The 23,723-nt window shown below is 38.1% G+C and overlaps 1 protein-coding gene across 1 annotated transcript in view; it reads right to left on the bottom strand.

Annotated features, from left to right (window-relative positions):
* The window catches only part of LOC104507685 (rab proteins geranylgeranyltransferase component A 1-like), a gene marked incomplete at its 5' end in the record, with an annotated part of 55,790 nt that extends 38,642 nt beyond the window's left edge, over positions 1-17,148 (bottom strand). The window contains 6 exons of the mRNA XM_010149046.1: positions 13-133; positions 817-933; positions 2,784-3,159; positions 7,411-7,535; positions 8,508-8,580; positions 17,082-17,148. Coding sequence (XP_010147348.1) covers positions 13-133; positions 817-933; positions 2,784-3,159; positions 7,411-7,535; positions 8,508-8,580; positions 17,082-17,148 — 879 coding nt within the window. The remainder of the gene's footprint in view (positions 1-12; positions 134-816; positions 934-2,783; positions 3,160-7,410; positions 7,536-8,507; positions 8,581-17,081) is intronic.
* Positions 17,149-23,723: the final 6,575 nt, after the last annotated feature.

The following is a 23,723-nucleotide window of genomic DNA, read 5'->3' as shown; positions in this document are numbered from 1 at the left end:
ACGAAACACTACCTTGGTATTCATCAGGGTGTTGTTCATAGTCCAAACAAAATGTCAAAAATTTCATTAGCATTCTCTTTTCCACCATAGTGAGCTGTTTGCTGTTGAAGACATCTGCTCTAGAACAAGGTACCTGGAAAATATTTTTAATAATTTCATATACTTTCCATGCTCTGGATATGAAAAGCATCAAGAAACACCACAGTCTGATTACCTAACAAATGTTTTAAATTACTATTTTCTATTATAGATATTTACTTATATATTTATTTCTATTATCTTCTATATCTATAATGAAATTACCAATTTTCCATAATAAAAATATTTTAATATCTTTTTTAGCCTCTTCCCCTTTTTATTTCCCTTCAATTTCATTTGCACCTCTGACTGCAGAGCTAATCAAAAGAGTTTGTATTCATTAACTGTGCCAAAATCTCCTGCTGCCATTATTACACCAATGACTCCTCTTGTACATAGCAGAGAAACAAATCAAGTTTATGCTATGAAACTGAAAACCTAAAACTTGTGTATCTTTAAAAATTAACTGCCAAATTGATCATGGTCTAAATATTTGATATGAGGCAAAGATTTATGTCAACAGTTTACTCGACTGCATATTCTTATGTTGGCGTCTTTTTAACAAAAAATTTACATATACCACACACAAATGACTTTTCATTATTACAGAAATGAAAATAATCAGAATCTTAAGGAAAAACACTAGCCTATTGTTACAAAACTCTTGAAAACCAATTTCACCTTTCTTGACTTTAAAAAGATGAGTTTGAACATACACAAGACATTATTTTACAATACCTGTTCTACTCTTCCTTCTCGAAAGGCGAGGATTCGTGTCGCATTTTTAAACTCTGCATATCTGCTAACGTTCGACTTAATCAGAAGGTCAATTAACAGACCTCGGGAGTATAGCAACTACACAGTGAAGAAAAAAAGGAAATGGTAAGTAAAGAGAAAGTATTTACACCAGAAGAGTGATACCAACAGTATTCATTTGTAAGGTGTTTTCTGTAACTATTACCAGTACATACAGAGCAGTAAAACCTGAATAAAAGAATACCAAGATGTACTATGTGCAAAATAATATCAAACAAACTGAAGCGACGATACCGCTGGAAGAGACAAAGCAGTCCGTAGGAGGGAAAGGGAGAAGTGAGTCCATAGGAGAGAAATGGGGAAGCTGTCAGCCTACTGCTCATTTAGTTTGATTAGTCTGGGAGTATTAGCTTGCGATAATTGTTTTGTATTGCCACCCTGGATAATTCCTTTGTATTGTATGCTATATATCCCTGAACACTGTATTTTACAACCTTCATTTCCTAATATCAGTAAGTACATGACGCTGTCTGTGTAAATCATCACTAGTTGTTTCTTAAATTACCTGAAACGATAATGTCTCATTTTCTAAATGTAAATTCCTTAAACTCACAGTTATGACTCAGTCATACCCTGTTATATTAATTTATAACGTCTCTACCTTCACTCTTTCTATAAGCTGCAAATATATTATGAAATATGAAGGGACAAAAATGTATTAACAGAAGACATATGTCTGAACTGAAAAGCATTGGAGATTAAATATGCTTCGATCTTGTGGCCTTGAGTAACAGAATTTGCAGGACCACACAGGAATTTTGAAGATAAAATGTTTACTAGAACACTAACTAGGATACTGCAAGGAAGTGGCTCCCAGTACCAGAGAGAAACCAACACAAACCACTAGTCTTGCCCTGGTGACTAGTATTCTGCCAGAATTTCTAGAATTCATTGCAATTTACACCATATAACACTGTGGCACAGAAAAAGTACAGAGAGGATACAAAATAGTATTATCTGCTTAACCGCTACACGCTGACTATTGTTTTCATGATGTCATTCCAATCAAGCATGAAAGAGGTATCAACATTTACAGCACAGAGACCTGATTTGAAATGCTGTATTTATCCACAAAGTTAATAAATTCTTGAAAAAAGGATTTTTTCCAGTTTCCAGAGGTTTGAAAAATATTTTCATGCAGAATATGAAAAATGAAGCACTCAACTTCGAAAAAACTTCCCGCTGCAGAGTACACATATAGTCTAAAGCACAGAATTTAGGACACATTTGCATTTAACTTGAATATGCAGGGCCGTATCCATATACTGTGAAGTACGTAAAAGGCAGACTTTAGAGTTTAAACAGCATGCCAAATATGTCGGACTAATAGCTTTTCCTCCAAGCAGAACACAGCCTAGTAGGAATTCTACACAGTAACAACTACTTTCAGTCAACTTGTATGTTATGGATTAACTGTAATTATTTTTTTTTTCCAATAAAATTTATTATGATTCAATGCTTTAGTTGCCAGAAAACAAAAACTAGTACAGACAGACAGTAAGAGTTTCACAGATAAATCTAAAACCCAGGAAGCACCTCAACAGGGAAATAATTTTTAATCCTAAAAACATCCAAGTTCTGCACACAGATTTTCCTTGTTCAACTTTTTCTTTTATAGTACTATTTAAAACCAGCAATTTTGCAGATGTTACTTAAATTTATTTTATGGCCGTATTTCTGAGCCATGCTTTATGATCTCTTTGGTTACAAACAAACACTAAAGAGCACATATGAAATAGCTCTGGTTTGTTTTACAGGTACTAAGTCTCACTCACATCTCAAGAGTGTCTCTGTGTGTCAGGCCTCCGCAACATTAACGATCTCCTAAAAACTCCAGCATTTTAAGAACAGTAAATGCACTTATATGAAGAGAGTCGTTCAGTTCCTACCTTGGAAACTAAATCAATATTAAACCTTCTGCCTTCTCTAACAATCTGGGAATACGTAATTTTCTTTTGTTCCTGGGCAGAAGTTTCTGAGGGTGCAGCTTCATTTTTTCCCAATTCCAGTGCTGACTCGCCTAAAGCCGTACTAGGAGAACTTGCATTCTGGGAGGTTATTTCTGTACCATTCCCTTCCATAGCACCTGCTGGCTCAGTGCCTGTAGCCTTTTCTGGTTCCTGGCTCTCCACCTCCGGTAAGGCACTCTGCATTGGCGGGCACTCTTCTTCCGATTCCTGAGCAACTCCCTCAGCACCCAAGTCCCCAAGGACAGGCAGTTTTGGCAGTGCACCAGCTTCTTCAACATCTTCAGCTGAATCCTGACTGATTAAAAACACAAGGGGAGAAGAGCCTTAAAAACTTGTTTAAAGTTTTGAGTGAATGCCAGAATGGAAACCTCGAGTGTTACTATGGAAAGCATTAGAATTTCTTTATCCTGGCTGAATAAGGTGTACCACCCACTACAGAATTCTGGATCTTTGACTGCAAAGCTGTAATTCAAGAGGAGTACTTTTACTGAGGAGAAAAATAAAAAAAACCAAAGCCAAAAACTGAGGTCTTATTTTACATGGACTCAAAAGATGGAAGGAGCTTAAAATGAAAATGAAACCTCTCGTGGTGAAACACAATACCCAGGTACATAAACAAAAGAAATACAGTATTTTTAAAAAGAAAGAGTGAAGCAATTCGATTAGGTTTTTCATGTGGATTAAAAGAATTTTTGAAACTGAAATGCAAACATGCATTAAAGTCATTAAGCTCAGCTGTTTTAAAAACCAAACTCACGGCAGAAAAGGAAAGTGCTTTACGCCACTGAGACTACCTGGCATCCTCCATTACAGCAAGTCTGAGCTGAAGTTTAAATAAAGCTTCCAGATCACTTTTTCAACTCTGACCTTAGGTTCTGATTAGTCGTTCAAGTAACAGGCATACACAACAAGGTTCCCTCACGTAGCAAGGTTGTTACTACGCGAGTGTTACGCATTTGTGCACAGTAGATGTAGGCAGCCGGTCGAAAGGGGCGATGTTACCACACATTTACCCTGCAGAGTCCATTTCCCTTTCACGACACAGTTCTTTAAAATTCCTCTTATAAAGCACACCTCCATTTTTAATCTCCTCTACTCTTTTTATCTTGAACTTCAATGACAACTACCTTAGAAACTAGTACTTTTGAACTTAGATTTTCAGTTTATACTACCAGCTGAGATGAATCAAATCAATGTCATTGTAAGTGAAAGGAGTTCAGCAATAATTTCAGACTATCTTTTTATCTTTGTACCACAAGCCATTAATGCACTGAATAAACAATTTAATCTTGGCTGAAAACTAATGAACTATGATTGTAAAGGTGACCTGCAAACGTACAGTGCAAAATTTCAATAACTAATAGGATGGTTAAAATTCTCTGAACAGTAAGGAATTTATTCAGTATACACATGAAAATGCTCCCTCTTGCTTCTGTAGCCTTACAGATGGAAACAGAGTGCAGGATTTCTGTTAAAAGAGGGTACAAAACCCCTGTATCCTTTGAAAGTTGTTCCTCACGAACTCAGGGAGCTCACATGGACTCACCAAAATAAGTTTGGAATAAGTCTCTGGGCTTATGCACAGCCACCAGGAAGCACTTATTCATGAAAGGGGTAAAATATTGCCCTGGGAAATACAGGAACTGTTACAAGGAAACACTAATGAAAGAAGTCTGTTTCTGTACATTAATTACGTCTCTTTGCTTCACACTGCAAGCATTAAATAACTAAAAATTTTGAAGAAACGTAAGTACTCTGGTCAAATGCTTTTTTTTAAAAGTAATGTCTACAAAAATGACAAGTGAAAGTTAACTAAATTTGGGGGTTCTCTTTGGGTTTTTGGGTGGGTTTTTTTACGAATTTGGAACGTGATATTTGTGAAAACAGCAAAAGCTGTTGCCACTGATTTAATAGCTAGGAACGAAGCTTTTCTTTAAACCATCCTAGAGCTTTTTATAACACAAAAATTCAGAGGAAATTTTTCTTTCTAATTTTTTCTGAAGTCAATGTACAGTTCAATTTAATTTTAAACATACTTCATTACTGCCTTTTAAATCAAAGTAAAATTTAGATCCACAATACACTCTATTTTTCTGTACCCCTCTGAAAATGCAGTGTAACAGAAATGTTACATGTACATAGTTTAAATCTCTATTCAATTCCCATTAATGAATATGTAAATCTGCATGATTTGCAGCTCTACACATTTTATAATGAAAGCCTAAAACCAGTATATAATCTAAATTCATGACATCCTTGCTATAGGAACAAATATCCCTGAATAATGTAAGAACTGTCTACAAAAATCACTCAAATTGAACTTTTGTACAGTCAATTCTTCTCCTAATTCAGAAAAAAATAATACATCTGCAGACAAACTGTTGTGTAAATTCAGAATATTATCTTCCACCATTCATCAATTAATGGTACTAACAAAGGAATATCTTAAAATGAATGTGTCTTATTAATGCCTTGTAACAGCAACCCCTTCAGATAGGTCAAATGAAAAATTGCCAACCAGCTGGTTAATTTATTCAGCACAGGTGTTCACTATTTATTTTTCAGCCATTTGCCTTTTTTCAATACAGCTTGTTGTAGACACAGTATTCTTTTCCTTTGATGGATGCACTTTGTTCTAAGGCCATTCATTTCAGATTTGCACTGTGTATATTATACTGCTACCCAGCTGTTTATTCTTTCAAAATAAATGTTTAATGGTTACTTCATAGGAGTTATAAAAGTTAAGCAAAAACAACAGAATCTAGCCAGAACGTGTAAATTGTCAAAACCACAATAATTGACTCTCTCGGAAAGTTTTAAGTTATTTTGGAAAACTTCTTCATTGCCTGGTTTATTAATCTTCCCATTCTTCCCTGTGGGTTCTGCGAGCTTTTTGGTGATAATCAGGAGAGCATTGTACTGCCACGCTGTTAAATGCTTAAAAGTAGAATCTTCTATTTCCTCCTGGCTCGAATATAATGCTCACTATCTTAGTGCTAGGGGACTCGTTTCTGAGCTGGCCAGCAGTCAATATCACATCTTCTTAGGAATATCATATGCAAAAAGTTAAGAGGCTATGAAACCTTTAATCTGATTTAATACTGGTTCTGAACAGTATTTATTATGGCAACAGGATTACAATTACACTATTCAACTGACACTGCTGTAAACCAAGCATAACATTTTATCTGCAATACAGTCAAGCAGCTGTTACTGTCCAATATAGAACTTCGGAATAATCTGAGTCTGTGACCTTCAGATTGTCTCAGAATAATTTACACCTTTATATATATTTTTTTTCCTATCAATGATGTTTACAGAAAGAAATCCATGTTTCTATACGAGTATCTGTCAGCGTTTCATTCAGCTACCTATGATATTGTCTAAGACATTCAAGGTTAAACTTACATAACTATCGCAAAGAACCTTTCTGGAATTCAGAACAGTGTTCAGTTCAGTGCAAAATCCAAAAGATAAAAATGGTAATTGAAAACTGAACTGCTTTTCTGTATTTGTCTGAGGCCTGGACACTTTCCATTGTTACTGTGCTTGTGCGGTATTCAACATCACTGCTTCACAAGGTTACTTTTACGTGTTCCTTGATTTTCAATAATATGACCTTGTGAAAAGCTTATCTTTGGCATAACTTATATATAACAAGGTAACGTACTTCCATTTAAAAATCTAAACAAAAAATGAAATTGGTACTCAACTTCTGCTAATTCAGACGTACCTCTGCAAAGACCTATCTAAAAGGTATTTACCCCATGCTCAGTCCTAGGACAGTAAACTGTTCTTCACGTGCTTCTGCAACAAGCGTTCGCAAAAGTAAATGTATTTCAAACTAAGCGTGTATTTTTTTGCATGCTGTATGTAAAGCAAGAGCTGCGTTACCTTACTTCAAAAACAGAAAGAAGGTGACAGCCCCAAAAGGCTAACTGCTACCACATTACCACGAGCCTTTGACCACGCAGCTCCTTCTAAAGCATCATGGGTATGCACTGTTTAATGAGTAAAGTTAGATCCACTGAATAGAAAAATGACAAAGGGCAAACATTACTTTATCATTTTAGCATGGTTAAGTATTTCACAGTTACAGTACTCGCGCACATTTGTGTTCCTATTCTTGTGTACGTATTTCATTTTACATGTACTTAGGAGTTCAGCGTTTTACTATGAGAACAGCAGCTTTTAGCCAAATTAAGAATGGAAAAATGTAATAGATGGGAGTGCGTAACTACCTACTACTACTAATACCTACAAACACTTCCATTCTCTGCTCAGAAGAACATTACCAACTCACAAAGTTGGCCAACAAATAATATTGCATCCAGGTAAGCTAATTTAAGAACTATCAGTTAGCTGCCATGAAGCACAAGTGATTTCAACAAAAGCAGAGGACATTAAGAACATTTCAGAGCTCATCGTTACTTTGAGACAACACGCAACTTGCTAGTGTGGTGAAATGCTTGAAGCCAACAGGACAATATGATTATTTACCTCTGGGCATACAGAATGATTTGTGTATTTCTATATTTATACTTACTCGCCAAAACAGAAAACTTCTACATTTTGAATAGTTTTATCCTTCTTGCTAAGAGAAATAACTTCTTCATTCTCAAGGATCAATTTTCTCCAGTCTTCATGTTCATCATCGATGTCCGTCTTTTGCTTACAAAGAACAATTACAAAGTTACATTTTGTACTGTGCCAGCTGCTCCTGAACTATAAATGTCTATAGTCACACATCTACAACCTACAGAAAGACAGAGTGCAGCAGCCAGGTCAGTTTCAAGTGTTGTGACAAAACTTTCTGAACGGAGAACATATCAAAAAACACAGTGATTTGAGTATTATATTAATGTGTCCACACAGGAATCTCTAAATCATAGAACAGAACCCTGAGAATATTAATTGACATTGAGCAACTCCACTGGTTATGGCAGAAGGTAGTGCTATCTAACAAACAGGCATGAGACTGAACTGAACCAGTTCCATCTTCTACGGACCAACAGGCTCATAGTGCTTCAGTAAATAATACTAATATCCATTTGCTAATATAGTCCAAGTGCTCAGTCTCCTAAAGAAATATCCTCTTCAGAAGATTTCTAGTGGACTGTCATGAATTACATAAACGTGGCTCATCGAAAAATACCCTATCAACATTCACCTCTTTGTCCTGGTTACAGGACATTTCAAAGGAAGAATCCAGTAATTACCTTTCTCACAGTAAAGAGGAATCAGCTGAAAGCATACCAGAAAAACAAAAGGGACTGAAACATCAGAGAGAGGAAAACAACCAAACAGGAAATGGAAAAGGCCAGATTATCCTTTACAGAAAGTGCTACAAAATTAATTGAAACAATAGCGTAGTTGCTTCTACATAAATTCAAGAACCCCAGAAGTATGACTGAGCACTAGACTGCTGGGTCTCAGATGACAGTATTAATAGCCCAGGCATATCAGAGTCTTAAGACTGCTAGGCCAGGTGCATAATCTTAACCAGTAAAGTAGAAACCTCTTTGATCTGTCAAATCACCAAAGAGAAAGAGCATTGTGATAATTTGTCTTGTAATAAATTACGCAAACAAACAAGACTTAACATTAAAGATCATTAAAAGAAGTCATTTGGGAAATTTTTACCTGATTTTCTTTAATCCAGGACAGTAATCCTGAAAAACTAAAGCTGGCCCAGTTTCCACCATAGTAATTTCTCCTGCAAAGAAAAAACCAACAATGGAACTTGAAGGAAAGATAAAATATCGCTTTTTCAAGTTAGGAAAACACAACCAAGTTTGAAACATTCACAATATTTTACATGACAGATTTCACAGATACAGAATATAAAAACCGGTGTAATATTTCACAACTCTTAATGAGATGCAAAATTTCCCTTTTCACTCATTTGTACCAATCTCTGACAAAACAGACTGTGGTACAAAACCAAAATTATTTGGAAGGTAAAATGAATAATGCTGAGAAAAGCATGTGGGATGCTATGAGTAAAAGGAAAATACAGATAATTCTGCTTTTGGGCCAAGACTTGACTACACCTCTACCTCAAACATGTACATCACTACAAACATCGTCACTTAGTGTGGAGCCAAGCCAACAAGTCTGACAGTTTCAACGGAGCTCTCAGAAAAGCCAGTTCCAGTTTTTAGTATCCATACCATGCTCCACAGTTTCGGGTTCTGGCAGGACCTAACAGCTTTGCCACATGAGCACAGCTCTACTGCTTCCGACTGATGGCGGTTTGGAAGTCAACGTCACTGCACTGCAGGACACTTCCACACTAACAGTGCTTCCCGAGGTGGCTATGCAAAGGAGGGTTAAGTAAACTCCAGTTGGGTCCAGACAGTAGAAACCACAGCTCTTAATCATTACGTCAAATAAAGGACAGTTTGGTCATTTATCTACTGCTTACAGAACAATTATGCTTATTAGAAACTAAGATGATCCAGCAAAATTCTTACTAAACTGCATATACTGTAGGTGGAGCCAAAGGCACTGATTTGTTCAAGACGATCACAGCTCCCTGAGCAGTTTGTTTGTATTTACCACATTCTGTATGAAAATGTTAGTTTAGTTCTTTTAAATCACAGAAAATTAACAATTCTGCTGTTAATCAAAGAAAGTCTCTGCTCTCCCTTTTTTAAATTTTTCTGAGTATTTCTCTAAACATCACTTGGATTAATTAGCTTCTGTTATCAAGCATACCACATCTTAAATATTTAACAACTCTGACAGGAAAAATAATGGAGCAATTACGTTTTAAAAAAATCACTAGTTCTTACAAAATAAAAAAGTAATTTCAGGATTTAACTCTGTTTTCTGGCACTGAATGCTGGCACAGCAGCGTGAAAATACCAAAAATACCCTCATGAATGGATACCTAATCGTTTTGCATACGCAGAAAAAAAAAAAGGAAAATTAGGGAGGAAGATGGGGTTTGCATTTGACAGAATAATGCGAAGACTGCTAAATCAAATGAACTTAAAATCTTTTCATAACCTCCTCCACTTTTCAGTTGTAGAGATAAGTCTGATGAAAGTGGAAAATTAAAATCAGGTTTGATACTGCTATTTCAGATGGGATGTTTTTGACAAGGCTTATCTGCACTGACAAAGACTTCATTAAGAGTGTCAGCCCCTTGCAGTACCGCAGGCTGATGCTCCATGCTAGGTTGCTTACTTAGCATATGAAGGACAGATGTCTGCTAAGCAATGCCTAATTGCTCTTGACTAGAAACTGACCCAAAAAAGTCTTTCAGCTACTGCAAGGCAACAGTGGTGAACATAAATAGGACATCTTTTGCAAAGACAACAAAATCCAGCATTCGCCGAATAAAGGTGGCTGCAACAAGAGAATGTGGTTGTCTAAGGCCATGAACTGGGAGGACTGGGCCTATGAGCGAACCCGGGTAGTCCCCCCTGCCATTTGGCTACCCACAGCAGAAGAGCTCCACCTGAAGCTCTACTACCAACCACCTGTAAAAAGGAGCTCACACTTCCCTGGTGATACGACTGACATGGGTGAGGCCCAAAAACTACCGCTGTGTGGTATCATACAGAGCACAAAACAACGAGGACTGAATCTATTAGAAGCCCGCTTCCGTCAGATTTCGACCCGTAGAACAGTAACTGAGCGTTGCACGCAGCTTTGTTTCAGCTGTCAATGCTGCAGTTTAATTTCTTGCTTCTTCTTAAGATTCCCCTGAATAAAAAGTTTAACACCCATATATTCTCTGCCACTTCGGGGATTTCCAAAAAACCACAGGCATGAAGATTTATTTTTAAGGGAATCTGCTGCTTCAATTGCAAGTTTCCTTGAATATGGAATACAATCTGGCTGTCAAAGCAAGCAAGGCCATTGATCATGGAAATCACAGAAAACACCTGCCTAAAATTAGGACTGGCTTTCTTGAATCTATGCCAATAAAACTTAATGCATATTTAGAATATTTAAAATTAAACCTTTCAGTAAGAGAAATTAATATGTTATGAACACAGAAAGCTGCAAAGTTGATCTGTGAGCTGTCAAACACCTTTGATGCAAACATTTCTCTGTTCATCAGGTGGGTTTTCCTTTGAAACTGCTTTTCTTTTCAACCACCCCTGATGGGAATCGATCCATTCAACAAAGTGCTCTCTAACGCTGCTGTGAAGCTCCATCAGTTCTGAGAAGACAGTATGGCCTTTCGCAAATGGAGAATGAATCCCAGCTGCCCTTCCTCTCCCCTGGTGCCTGCGCACCTTTCCCGCTGGGATATACCACCCCAAATACTCATCTTCTTTTGAAGCACCAACTTTGAGATTTTTTTCCTGGAATTTTAATTAGTTTATCCTACGTTACATAATGAATCAGGATTGCTAATTTTCTCCTCTGAAAACACTACAGAAAGAAGGTAGATCAGACCTGATTACTGGAATAATGAGCAAAAGTTTTAGTATAAATCTTGGAGAGGAATTCCGAAGAGAGCTGACTAATGGTTTTACCACTAGCACTCCTTTGTAAGCAAATATTTTTGTTATAATTGCCCTGAAGATGAACTGAGGAATTCCTTAAAGTAATGGCCAAGATCAAAGCCTAATTAAAGCTAAAACGTTGTCCTAAAATCTCAAGGACTCAGCTCCTCTCTTCTCTTGCTATATTAGCAAACCACAACGATGGATATTCTCTGCCTTTTTTAGGGTTAGAATTCAATTATCCTGTAGGTAAGTACATAAAACATATTGAAGATGTAACAACAGAGTTAAAAATCGATTTTTCTACCAAGTTAGACAGAGCACAGATGTTTTGTTTTTCTACCATAGATTATTTCATAGATATTTGCTCAAAACTTCTCCTCTATTACGTGGATCTTCATATGCATTAAAATACTGCTGCTTTCAGTTCACATTTTTCAAATCCTGAATCTGTAGTTCAGAGCGAAGAGCAGAACTGCTGAAGTCAATTTTGCAAAGTTTTGGAAATGTAGCCCAAGTACCGTTTTACCTCAGCAAAAGCTTAATTCTCTCTTACCCTACATTGGTTTGTGATTTTTTCTTCCCTCAGTTACTAACACCATTTTTTCTTCGAATCCTTTGAAAGAATTAGCAAATCCCAGCCCAGGGCACTGAAACTGCAAATTGGTTCCAACTGATTAATATTCTTGGAATCCGAACCAAGAGAATATCTAACATGTCCTTCTGAAGACAGACTGGAACCTGAGAAACCGAGCACTTCTGCAAGCAGGGATACACAAGTAAAACATCATAAGAACAGAAAAAGCATTTCACGGCCCATGCCTGTTACTAAGACTGCCCTTCTCTGTGCCATGTCATAACAGCCACGGTGTAACAGTCAAAGCTGGTGATGACTGAGGAAAAGCTGCTGATGCCTCATGACTGCTCCTGAGAGCTGCCTGTGCGTGTCTGTCCTGCATCTGATCTTTGAGAAAGGAGTCTTGAACCGTCAGGGCAGCTGTCATTTCCAAAGGAACTTACTGCCACATCGATTTTAAGGATCTGAACACAAAATGACTTACATTTCAAACCCATAAAGTTTCATGTGCTACCTAATAAGTACACAGTCACATGTATTGAAAATTCCCATTCTGGCGTAGTAATCACGTTGAGAGCATGGGAAATGGACTACGCTTCCTTGCCTTCCAAGAGGAAAAGGTTTTAACCCGAACAGTTCCTGAGATCCTTCAGCTCAGTAAAAGGGTACTGGTGGCAGTCATTTGTACCACATTACGTTACAGCCCGGGATATGAACATGACCAAAGGTAATTATCTTGGATCAGTTGAGAACGTTTCACACTCTAATGCCTTTGCCAAGAGGTCATGTCGTACAGCAAAATAAACCTAACTTTTTTTAAAAAAGGACAAAAAATATCTGAATTAAGAATCTTTGCGTAACTAGAAGTTAATTCAACTCTTTCATTTTTCTTGCAAGAAATGTCCCTGTTCTGAGAAGCAACCTTTTTGCCCTCTGGTTTCTGCACTTACACAGCTACCTCACTTCACCGAGGTTAAAGATCAAAAGCAAGGTCACATGAAGACACAGGTTGCATTACATTCTGGATTTTACAAGTTCTGAAAAAAAGTGAGACAGATTGCCTAGCAAGAAGTGGAACAAACTACAAAAGCAGGTATCTTGGAGGGGGGGAAGCACAGGGAGAGTGCCCAGCATGCTTTTGGATGCTCAGATAAAAAGTAATTTTGGACACACGGAACACGCAAGTACTCTATGGGCAAAGTAAAGTCAAAAAAAGAGAAAGGTAACGGGTGTCAGGAAGCATGGCATGAGAAGAAAACAGAGCAAACTGGGCACAAAGGAGGAGTGAAAATCCTGAAACTTGACACTCCTTTTCCTTGGAATTAAACTCTACATGGAAACATAAGTCAGTCAACTAGGAAGGATGTAGACAACAAAAACAAAGACTACAAATGCTATATTCTAGATGCTGAAAATCAAATACAAAATGTACCTAAACATACCTCACCTCTGAGTGCCCCATCCTCAGTAACTGAACTAGTACACGACCATACAGATATATAATTATAAGAAGCAAATAAGCAAAGGACCAAAAGTGGAAAACGTAACAAGCCATCAGGAGAAAATCCTGTGCATATGAACAGTTAGTATGGGAAGTACATCCACCTCAAGTAATCAACTTTTACTCTTGATCTACCTTTCTTCAGCAACTTCAAGTTTAAACTAAGTGCCAATCTCCACATTTTAAATTGCAAATCACTTTTCTAAATCACTTCACAAATATCCTTGAAATTTCACGTCAACAGCTCATTAATATCTACAGTAAATGTAGCTCTCTAAAAAGAACCACAGATTTTACGTTTATTGAGACAGATAGCTGGCACAGAGAAATAGAGCTCCTTCAATTACTATTTGGCAGAAGCTAACTTTAGTTTAAAATCAGTCTACAGGAATTTATGGCAACACTGCAGTGAAGTGACTATTTTGAATAAGATTAGCTACTGCTGATGGCAATGCTTGGACAATGTTTATAAATCAAACTTAGAACTTAGTATTTTATAATAGGCCACTTCAAAACTATCTTCCATAATCACCTATGCAGTATATTATGATAAATGCAAACATGGCTGGAGATTAAAAGTAATAAAATGATGTACACAAGGTAATGAGTGCAAGCAAACTATAAACAAAGACTTATCCGTGTACATTTTCTATACCTTGTGCCTAACTTCATTATGACTTTTATAGAGAACAAAAAATTAATCAAAGTAGCACACCTGACACAAACAATTATTTCAGTAACCCCAAATCTTATTTTCTTACACTCTGAAAATAATTTAAACTCATGATCCCTTAAGAAGGGAACAACAAACATATAATTTATATTTTGTATGTGTCAACATATAAATATAAAATCAGTAGAAACAGGTTTTTTATTAATGAATTTTCAATTATAGTGTTACCTCAGTGTAATGAAACTTGAAAATTCATCTGGAAATGAGTGTATTAAGCTAGATATACAGTAGATAAAATGAAAATGTTTTCATTCAGCTGGATCTCTGGCAAGTTTCCTAGGACTTAACTTTTCCCTTCAAGTTCCAGTGGCACCAGGGCGAGGGGGTTCCGTTGGTTTTGGTAGGCTTTTTTTGCAGGAGTACTAAACTGAACACGAAAAGCAGATGGCTTCAAATGTTCCCCCATTTATGGGGCAGGAGTTGTACAGTATAAACATACCTATTTTTTTGGCCAAGATACGGATTCCAGACCATGATTCGGTGAGCACATACACCCATTAAAATGGCAACTATTAATATGAGTGAAGAACACCTTGGTTAAGAACACCTTCCCCTGACCTCAGCCTGCACCAGAGCTGGAAAACAACTCCATAGCTGGAAGCAATCAAATGTTAAAACCTTCATTTTCATCATTAAAAAAAAAGCATGTGTGAATGTAAATGAGCACATTTAAGTGAAAACAGTAATAAACAAAATCTGTATTCCACAGTTCTAATTGCCTGTTTCTGAGAGTTTTCTGAAAGGCTCTTCATCATAGCTAAAAATAGGCATGGATAAAAGAGAACAAAGTTCCGGTGGCTAACTATTATTACAGACTTTGACAGGCAATGGATATGAAAAACTGAAATAACAGAAGTTATGTACTCTACCGATAATATATGCATTAAGCTTAAAATCCAAACATAACTATTTTATTCATTCTATATCTGCTTAGTCTAAAATAAGGGGGTTTGTATTTTGGTTAGCAATATAATAGCTAATTTAAGAATTACTGTTACTAAGTGTTTGAAATTGGCATCCCCTTATACATTATGCATGAAGTCTTTATAGTAACTTCAGTATCACAGTAGTTGCATACTTCTTCAAAATTATTATAATCTTCAGAGCTGTCTTTGTTTCACCTGAACCATTAGTTACATTAAATATGGAGCACAAGTACCACCTTGCTGTGTACTATCACACTGTGATGTAAAATACTAGAATATTAGTCCATTTAATGACTTTTCCTTGCAGTTTTTGGAGTTTTCCATAGGTTCTGAGAGTAGTCCCCAGTGCCTGAAGATTCATTAAGACAAGTTCTTAATCCAAATGGTCTCCTACTGATAACGACTACTGACTCTGAAGTGCATTACCGGCCTCACTCCAGTCCAAGACAGGAGGCCAGAGACTTTGTGGCAGAGTAACAGTGAACTGGGCAATTGCAAAATCATATTTCATGCAACCAAGGTAGTGAGCTAGTCCTGCACATTTTGAAGTTGTGTATGATTTCAAATTAGAAATAAATGTATGAGAAATGAATGGTTCCTTTGAAGGGCTGTAGGCAAGGGAGAATTACAGAAGTGTAGTCTTGAACTGATGATGTTCAGAGAAAATGAACAGCAGAAAGCATACACTTTTTAAGCTCTTGGTGGAAAACACAAGAAAACACACAGAAAAACTGTCTCTGTGAAATGTCTCTCAGCCTAGGTGCTGGACACACAGGAACTGTCATATAAAGGGAAAAACTCAAAAATATGATGTAGAAATAAAACACCAACCTTACAATTTTTGGCAACCTAGTACTAATAATCAGACCATCTAAGCTCACAGCTACAGGGCACCTGTAAAGGTGCAAAGGCCACCTCTTGCTACATTCCACCTCAAAACCTTCTGTCAACACTTGTCTGCCGAAATCCAGCAGAGAAGGGGTAACAGGTTCCCTGAAGCTAGTCTCCACACAGACTTTTACTGGTAATTAACAAAGTTATAATTTTACAATTAAACACACAAGATATTTTCTTCCCCCCACCTTGAGATAACATTTTATCACATTATCCACCTTGGTTGCATGCACAAATATTCACCACAGCTGAAATACAGAAATTTGTTTAAATTTATTAGGCATTTTAGGCTACGTGACAACATTCGTCCGAAGCAGCACTGATTAGGTTGTCCCTGCTTTCTGCTTATGACCCTCTCCCAAAACTGCATTAGCCCATCCTACAGCCCGTCTGCACTAACAACAGGACTGAAAAAGTCGCAAGGGGACAGGAGTCAGCAACAATAACAATCAGTGGCGATGTGGCCAAAAACAAAGCGAAAAAGCTGTGTAATCATACCTTGATCTCACAAAATGAACCGCAGCAGGCACAGTGCAGGTGTCTAGCACAGAAATCTCAGGAAATACATTGCATTTGTTATCTTCTAGAAAAACACAGACAGTAAAGCAGCCTCAAAAGCTGCTTAGTAATGACAGATCGTCTCAAAAGAGTTATGAGAAAATTAGAGTTCGGAAGTGCTAGATGGGAGAGAGGAGTATTTTAAGAGTTTGTCTTGGCTGGCTGAGGCACCAGCATTTCATCTCAAGCTTGCCTCAGAAACCAGAGCTCTGGACTTGAGTCATGCTACTAAATTTTGCTGAGCACGTGTACAAATAAGCCAAGGTTCAAAGATCCTAAATTTTTTCTATATAAATGAAAGCCACTAAACCTGTAACCATTCCTGTCTGTACAAAAGAAGGAGCCATCAACAGCATCCTTGACCACATCACTTACATTCCATGTTACTGAGCTAACATACAGAAATTTCCTGTTCTATTGACAGAAATAAAACCCAAAAAAAAGCGTAAAATTACTTTATGCCAGATGAACACAAAACACAAGTCCTGAAGAGTAAACAGACACCGAAACACTTCTAGCCACTTTAAATCTTAAAAAGGAAAATTATAGGAGTAACTTACGAATCAACATGAAGAACACTCTGGCCACTTCTGGCACATGCTGCTGCAATAATAGATTCAGGCAAACCTGAAAGGACACATGCAATTTTTAGAACTCGGCATGCTAAGATATATTAAAGAATTAAATAAAGGTAGAACCTGGTCAGAAACAGGCAATTCAAAATACTGTCAGTCACTGAAGTTTTCAACACTCTTATGCTACCCAAATAATAAACACTATTTTGTGTTCATGAACATTTTGCTATGACCCCCTTGAATGCAACACCTTTTTCTTTAATAACTGTATGGCACATGCCACTTGCAAACACTGCTACCTCTGAGTTAAAGCTTGTCACCAGTGTCTTCTCTAAACACCTTGTTACCACAGACTGAGCACTTGTCAGTGCAATGATACCTGCGTTTTACTGGGATGCTCCGTAACTGCATGCCTCCTGATAAAGACAGGTATTATCAGAGAGCATTTTTGTGTACTTTTGTTCACAGTGTCTGACATAATGTGAAGACTGTGTAACAAACCATTGTTTGGTTTTGGTGCTTTAAAATTAAGAAATGTATGGTAAATGCTGTGTGTCCTAGTACATCAAGGATGAATCGTAAGGAAGGAGTGAGGGTATAAACCTGCCAGGATGGCATTAAACAACTGTGTAAATTAGGCAGAGTCCTGCACAGTGCTGTCTCCTTCATACCATGTGTTGGCAAACATCTCCAGTGTGAAAAGGTCTCACAACAACAACGCCAGGCAGCGCTACAGGCTTGGGGAAGAGTGGCTGGAAATCTGTCAGGCAGAAAAGGACCTGGGGGGGTTGGTCAACAGCAGCTGAATATGAGTCAGCGTGTGCCCAGGTGGCCCAGAAGGCCAATGCCATCCTGGCCTGCATCAGGAACAGTGGCCAGCAGGAGCAGGGCAGGGATTGTCCCCCTGTACTGGGCACTGGTGAGGCTGCACCTCAAGTACCGTGTACAGTTTTGGGCACCTTATGACAAGAAGGACACTGAGGGGCTGGAGTGTGTCCAGAGAAGGGAACGGAGCTGGGGAAGGATCTGGAGAACAAGTCTGATGAGGAGCAGCTGAGGGAGCTGGGGGTGTTCAGCCTGGAGAAGAGGAGGCTTGGGGAGACCCGATCACCCTCTGTAGCTCCCTGAAAGGAGGGTGCAGAAGGGCAGGTGCTGGTCTGTTCTCCCAGGTAACTGGTGACAGGACAAGAGGAAATGGCCTCAAGTTTGGTCTCAAGCTGCAGCAAGGTGGGTTTAGATTAGATATTAGGAAAAACTTCACTGAAAGATTGGTCAGGCATAAGAACAGGCTGCCCAGGGAAGTGGTGGAGTCACCATCCCTGGAGGTGTTCAAGGAACATGTAGATGTGGCACTTGAGGACGTGGTCTAGGGGGTATGGTAGTGTTGGGTTGATGGTTGGACCAGGTAATCCTATAGGTCTTTTCCAACCTTAGCGATTCTGTCATTCTGGACATTGTTTCTGACTGAATTAATTAGTTTGCTCCAACAGAGTGCCCAGAAGCACACTCAAAATTCTGCACGCAGACTAAGCCCGAGTGTAAACAGAAATGCTAAACTGACAGTGCAGGTGTATTTTCACTTCACATTCAAGGGACGGAATGAATGCGAGATGGTTGTCCTTAAAGTGGTATCCGTATCAAAGTCTCCCACATCATGCAATTACACTCTGTCAAATCAGTATGTTTTCACTACATTTAGAAAATATATGTAGTAGAAAAAGACAACCAAAAAGCTAGTGATATTTCTCTACCAGCAATACTTGCTTGGAATGGCACATGAACACAATTGGAAGTTTAATAAATAAATGAGGCTGTTCTCTAACTTCTACTCCCACTCACCAGATTTCTACATGCACAGATTTCCCACATTATTTCTATGATTTCTACATTTCTACATGTTAGATGACTTAGATTTCTGACTAGATGCAGAAAATAAGCATAGCTTGCTATCTAAAAAGCTGTACGGCACTAGCTTTGCTGAAACCTCTTTTTAAATGCTCTACTGGCTGTTCAAGCAGGTAATTCAGTAAAAGTGATTAAAATTCTAAGGGACAGGTATTAGGAGACACTTAGGCTACGCATTCAAAGAAGGGATTAGATTAAACAAAGCAAAAGGAGTGGTTCACTGATCTGACTCACAGTGTAGCGCCAGAAGCAGCTGCACTAGTACAACTGAAGAGACAGAACTGACAGCGGAAAAAGCAGGCGTGGTAGGGCACAAACTTCTTTGGCTAGCTTTGTGCCAAACACCATCTTCATGAGAACTTCAGGCCTGCAGCTGTTACTTCTTCAGAGAGAATACTGCCTTCACAAATTAATAAAAAGTGAACGTGGGGCCAATCCGACGATTCATTTAAAACACAAAATGCTGTATGTTAAAGGTTACTGGACAACCAGTTACTACTTGCAAGATATCAGTTTTCACTTACCTAGAGCAAGAAGCTTAAGCTTTAATGGGATATTAAGTACAATTTAGCACTCACAGAGACAGGGACAAATAATTTCAAATGGTTGAACTAGTCTTTATTAATTCTAGAACCTGAAATGCAGTCTAGAAAACACCTAGCGGAACTTTGATACACAGGACCATAGTTTCATGAACTCTTTAAACCAGCAAACACAACCATGAAAATAATGAGGTTCAACCTCTCTGTCCTTTACCTTTGGCTATTCCTGACCTCCTTCCATGTGAAGTAGATGGTCACCAGACAGTCCAAACGTACAAATGGTTATATCAGTAGAAGGAAGGAGGTTTAAGTCATGCATGACAAATTTTCTGAGAAAACAGCTCTAACCTCCCTGCAAATATTCCATTTAATGTTTACTATTTTGACGGATTAAAAAATAAAATCCCTTTCTGAATTTATAAACCAGGAAAAGTTACAATAGTTTTGCACTGCTGACCTTCCATGGCAAGTGGAGGCTTATCACGGAATTAATCTCTGGAGGTAGAAAGAGGGATGAAAAATTGCATCAGTTCCTGGGACATTCATTTCGCTGCCTAGTAAGGCTGATAGGCTATTTAGAGTTACATTTTCTGAAGAACTCAAAACAGACCATTGTAAACACAGAAACAAGGAACAAACACGCAACTGCAGCACACACTTCAGGACGGTCACAAGATCCGGGATGCACACAGCCTTATGTGAAAGCAACTCCACATCCAGCTGTCCTCCAGAAGAGTTTGTATACACAGGTTTCATTTCCTCAGTCTATAACCTATCTGGAATTGAATCTACAACCACTATTTTGTTTGCAGTTCCTGAAAAAGGTTTTCTTTCCCTCATTTGGGACAGAGAATATTACTCTAGAAATGGAATTGAGAAACTTGTTTCTCCTTCCTTGTTGATAAAAGCCACCGAGAAAGTGTTGTAAAACATCACCGGTGCTGCCTGGCTGACCAGGACTGGAGTTATAGCTACTAGGGCATAACTGATTGCTTTAAGCTTGAGCCAATTGATGCTGTGTTGGAGGTCTGTTCTTCCATTAACCTTGGATGAAATTGTTCCCTGAATTAGCTTCCTCGTTCTTGAAAGCTGGCATCAATTTTCTTCACCAACTCTTTGCTTGTAAGATGCTGTGGCCCCCCAAGTACCCACGGGCAACAGAATGAGAAAGTGTAAGAAAGGCAAGGCCCATGCATTTCAGCTTTTGGAGAGGCTCTTAGAACAACCTGATGGAGCAAGGCACCATTCATTCTGACATGACAAAACCTCGGCAAACCAAAGAAATAAAACTCTGCCTTGGCACAAGTTTCTGAATTCTCTCTCCAACAGAAATAAAAGCGCACAGAAAATGGGTAGCTTTCTCAAATGGAAGGTACTCCGACATGTGATCTGGACTGCATGTAGTTACTTTACAAAACCCTTTTCCAAGTAAGAAGGCTCTGGTCAACAGGGTGTTAGAATATCCTTATAGATAATCCCTCTCTACGTAAGAAGAAAATACCTAACTTGGAAAAGCCTCCCTAGGGAAATGACAGAGATGTATTTAATGACAGCAGGTGAAGCTGAACTATCTCATACAGGATGCTCACACAGCTCTGCAAATTAGGCCCCCTTCAGATTATTCAGTAACATAGGAATATATTTTTTCTATAAATTGTTCCTATTTGGAAACAGTTCCCTATTCTGAACTTTCATTTGTCAAAAACTCTAAACTAGATTATAGTCACATTTTGAAATGCGTTCAGACCCTTCCTACAGGGCAGAGCATGCTCCAAAACTTCTCACTCACAGTCGGGTTTGAAGGTAACGATGTATTACAGAATTCAAGTGATTGGAGGGGAAAGGCTATATCCCGAATACTGATTCTGAAGTTTCACTTATGCCTAATGAGTCAATAAAGGTAGGTACCTCTAAGCTGTTTGTCTCATGAACGATTATTCTAATGCTTCCTGCCACTCATCCCTCCTAGCGAACAAGTCAGCTTCTGGGTTTGCCAGTTTAAGGGATGAAGGACTTAAGACTATAACCTGTGACACATGATGTTAATGTTTTTGAACAGGCAGCTGAGTAATGATTGGGATCCAACAACTTGGATGAAAGAACAGCAAGATCTAAATGAGAATCCACATTTCCTTTTAGATTATAAAAAAAATTAATCTAAGATTGTACTGCTATAGAAATTAGTAATCCAATTACTGGAATCATCAAGAAATCTGCCCTCTGGTATAATTAATAGTAACCGATATTTTCCTATTGAGCTATTATGCACATTAATTACTGTGAAACACAGCAAATATCTAATTTTATTGCATCTGAAATTAAAAGGGCTACTGCAAAAAAAACATTTTCTTAAATAAGGTTCCAAATCCAGATAACTTTTAGATTTGCACTGGTATTAGGAGGAAGTAAGAAGCCTGAATAGGAATCACATGATCCAACCACAAGAAAGCAGCAACAGATCCAGACTCCAGTATGTTATACATTACATAAATCTCTTTTAGGCTGCAAGGTGTTGAGGAATAAGGAGTCCACACAATCCTTGTATCAATTTAATATGCTGACTCAGAAGTTCTCCCTATTTGAGGCAGAATCAATTCAGAAATAGCAGTGCTTGTTATCAAAACATATAAACACTTTGTGCTTCCTGGCCCTTTCATACCCCGCTTTAGAATGCTTTCACATGAAATATTTGCATTATGTTAAATTGTCTTGCACCTCATTTCTCTTACCAGGGCAAACAAAGATCAAGATGCTCTAGTTCACAAAGGAGTTCTGATTAGTACCAGTTGAAATCTGTATCGCCATTCCTTAAAGCCACTGCTTGCTTTCTCCACCTACGAACCTCCATTTACCAGATGTAGTATTAAGTAGCCTCTCTGGCCTTCTCAAGGAAACATTAATTTAAAATTTCAACGCAGTAGGGCATTAAATCTCCTAACAGATATAAAAATAAGTATAAAACTTGAGATTTTACTCATCAGTGATCTCTGGGTCTCCAACATCATCTAATAGGTACAAATTCATAGGTTCTTCTTGACAACTATCCATAAAGCGGTCATTCGCATGAATCCCTGACACTGCCTCATTGCAACACAAGTGCTAAGTCAACATGAACCAACTTCTGAGTCTTTCTAGCATTGGCCCAGAAGAGTGCTGACTACATACTTGTCCACATTTGGACTTCTTGCATCCTGTTGGAAAGGTATGGGGGGAAAAAAGTGGAGGAGATTACCTTGTAACAAGCTGGCCCTAATGAGACTAACAAACATGGTGGCACAGCTCAGTTCAGCATGTAGAAACAGAAGCTGGTCCTACAAGCTTTTCTGTTTCTCCACCTATGTGTATAAAACATTGGAAACTGCTGTGAGAGACCCCAGGATGGCATCAGAAGCAGCTGCAGTGCCAGAAGGAAGTAACCCAGCGAGCAGACAGCATAAACACTAGGTTCATGACAATCTTATGATGAAGAATAAAGTCCACTTTTGATAGAGCTAGTTTTTGCTGCCAGCTGTCTGTACTCTCTCTATTATAGCCTCCTTGGATACATAAGGGGCAGATTAATCTCAATAAATCTTACAGATGTGGCCGCTGTAAACTGACTTTCAAGTCTACATCTGGTTGCTTCCAGCTACCTCTGACCAAGTTGATCTCCATTACATGATACCTTGGACCTTCCCTATGAAGCAAAATCAACCATACTTTCATTTTGAAGAACAATACATTTTACAAGTAAAAAAAGCAAGAAAGGCAAGAATTAGCTACACATTATAGAGTTATCAAGATACCAATTCTACTTTTAGTGTCAACACAAAAATTAAAGTTATCGCTAACTGCTAAGCTAGAAAACTTTCCTTCAGCTTTAAAAGCCAACTAATTTTAAAAGCTTTACAAAATAAAGAAAAGTTGTAATTCACCTCTCTAATTAAAAATTAATTTCAGGCTTACACATTGTGTCTCTTCTGACTATATACATAATGCTACGGAGATGCACTGCTTCTCCAAGCGACTGAGTGGATACACTCACTGCCCCAAGCAACTTCTGAACTAAACCGCTTCATATGTCCGGGACCATCTTGGTTCTTCTTCACTGTAAACTATTTCCCAGTCATCCAGCTGATAAGCTTTTACTGAATTACACAAGAGTCATCTTGAAAAGGTTTAAATGTTTAATTTGCTTCAC

The sequence above is a fragment of the Eurypyga helias genome, unplaced genomic scaffold (genome assembly GCF_000690775.1).
Source record: "Eurypyga helias isolate BGI_N326 unplaced genomic scaffold, ASM69077v1 scaffold30933, whole genome shotgun sequence".
In the NCBI taxonomy this organism is placed as follows: Eukaryota; Metazoa; Chordata; class Aves; order Eurypygiformes; family Eurypygidae; genus Eurypyga; species Eurypyga helias.
This window is presented reverse-complemented; position numbering and strand designations above follow the sequence as displayed.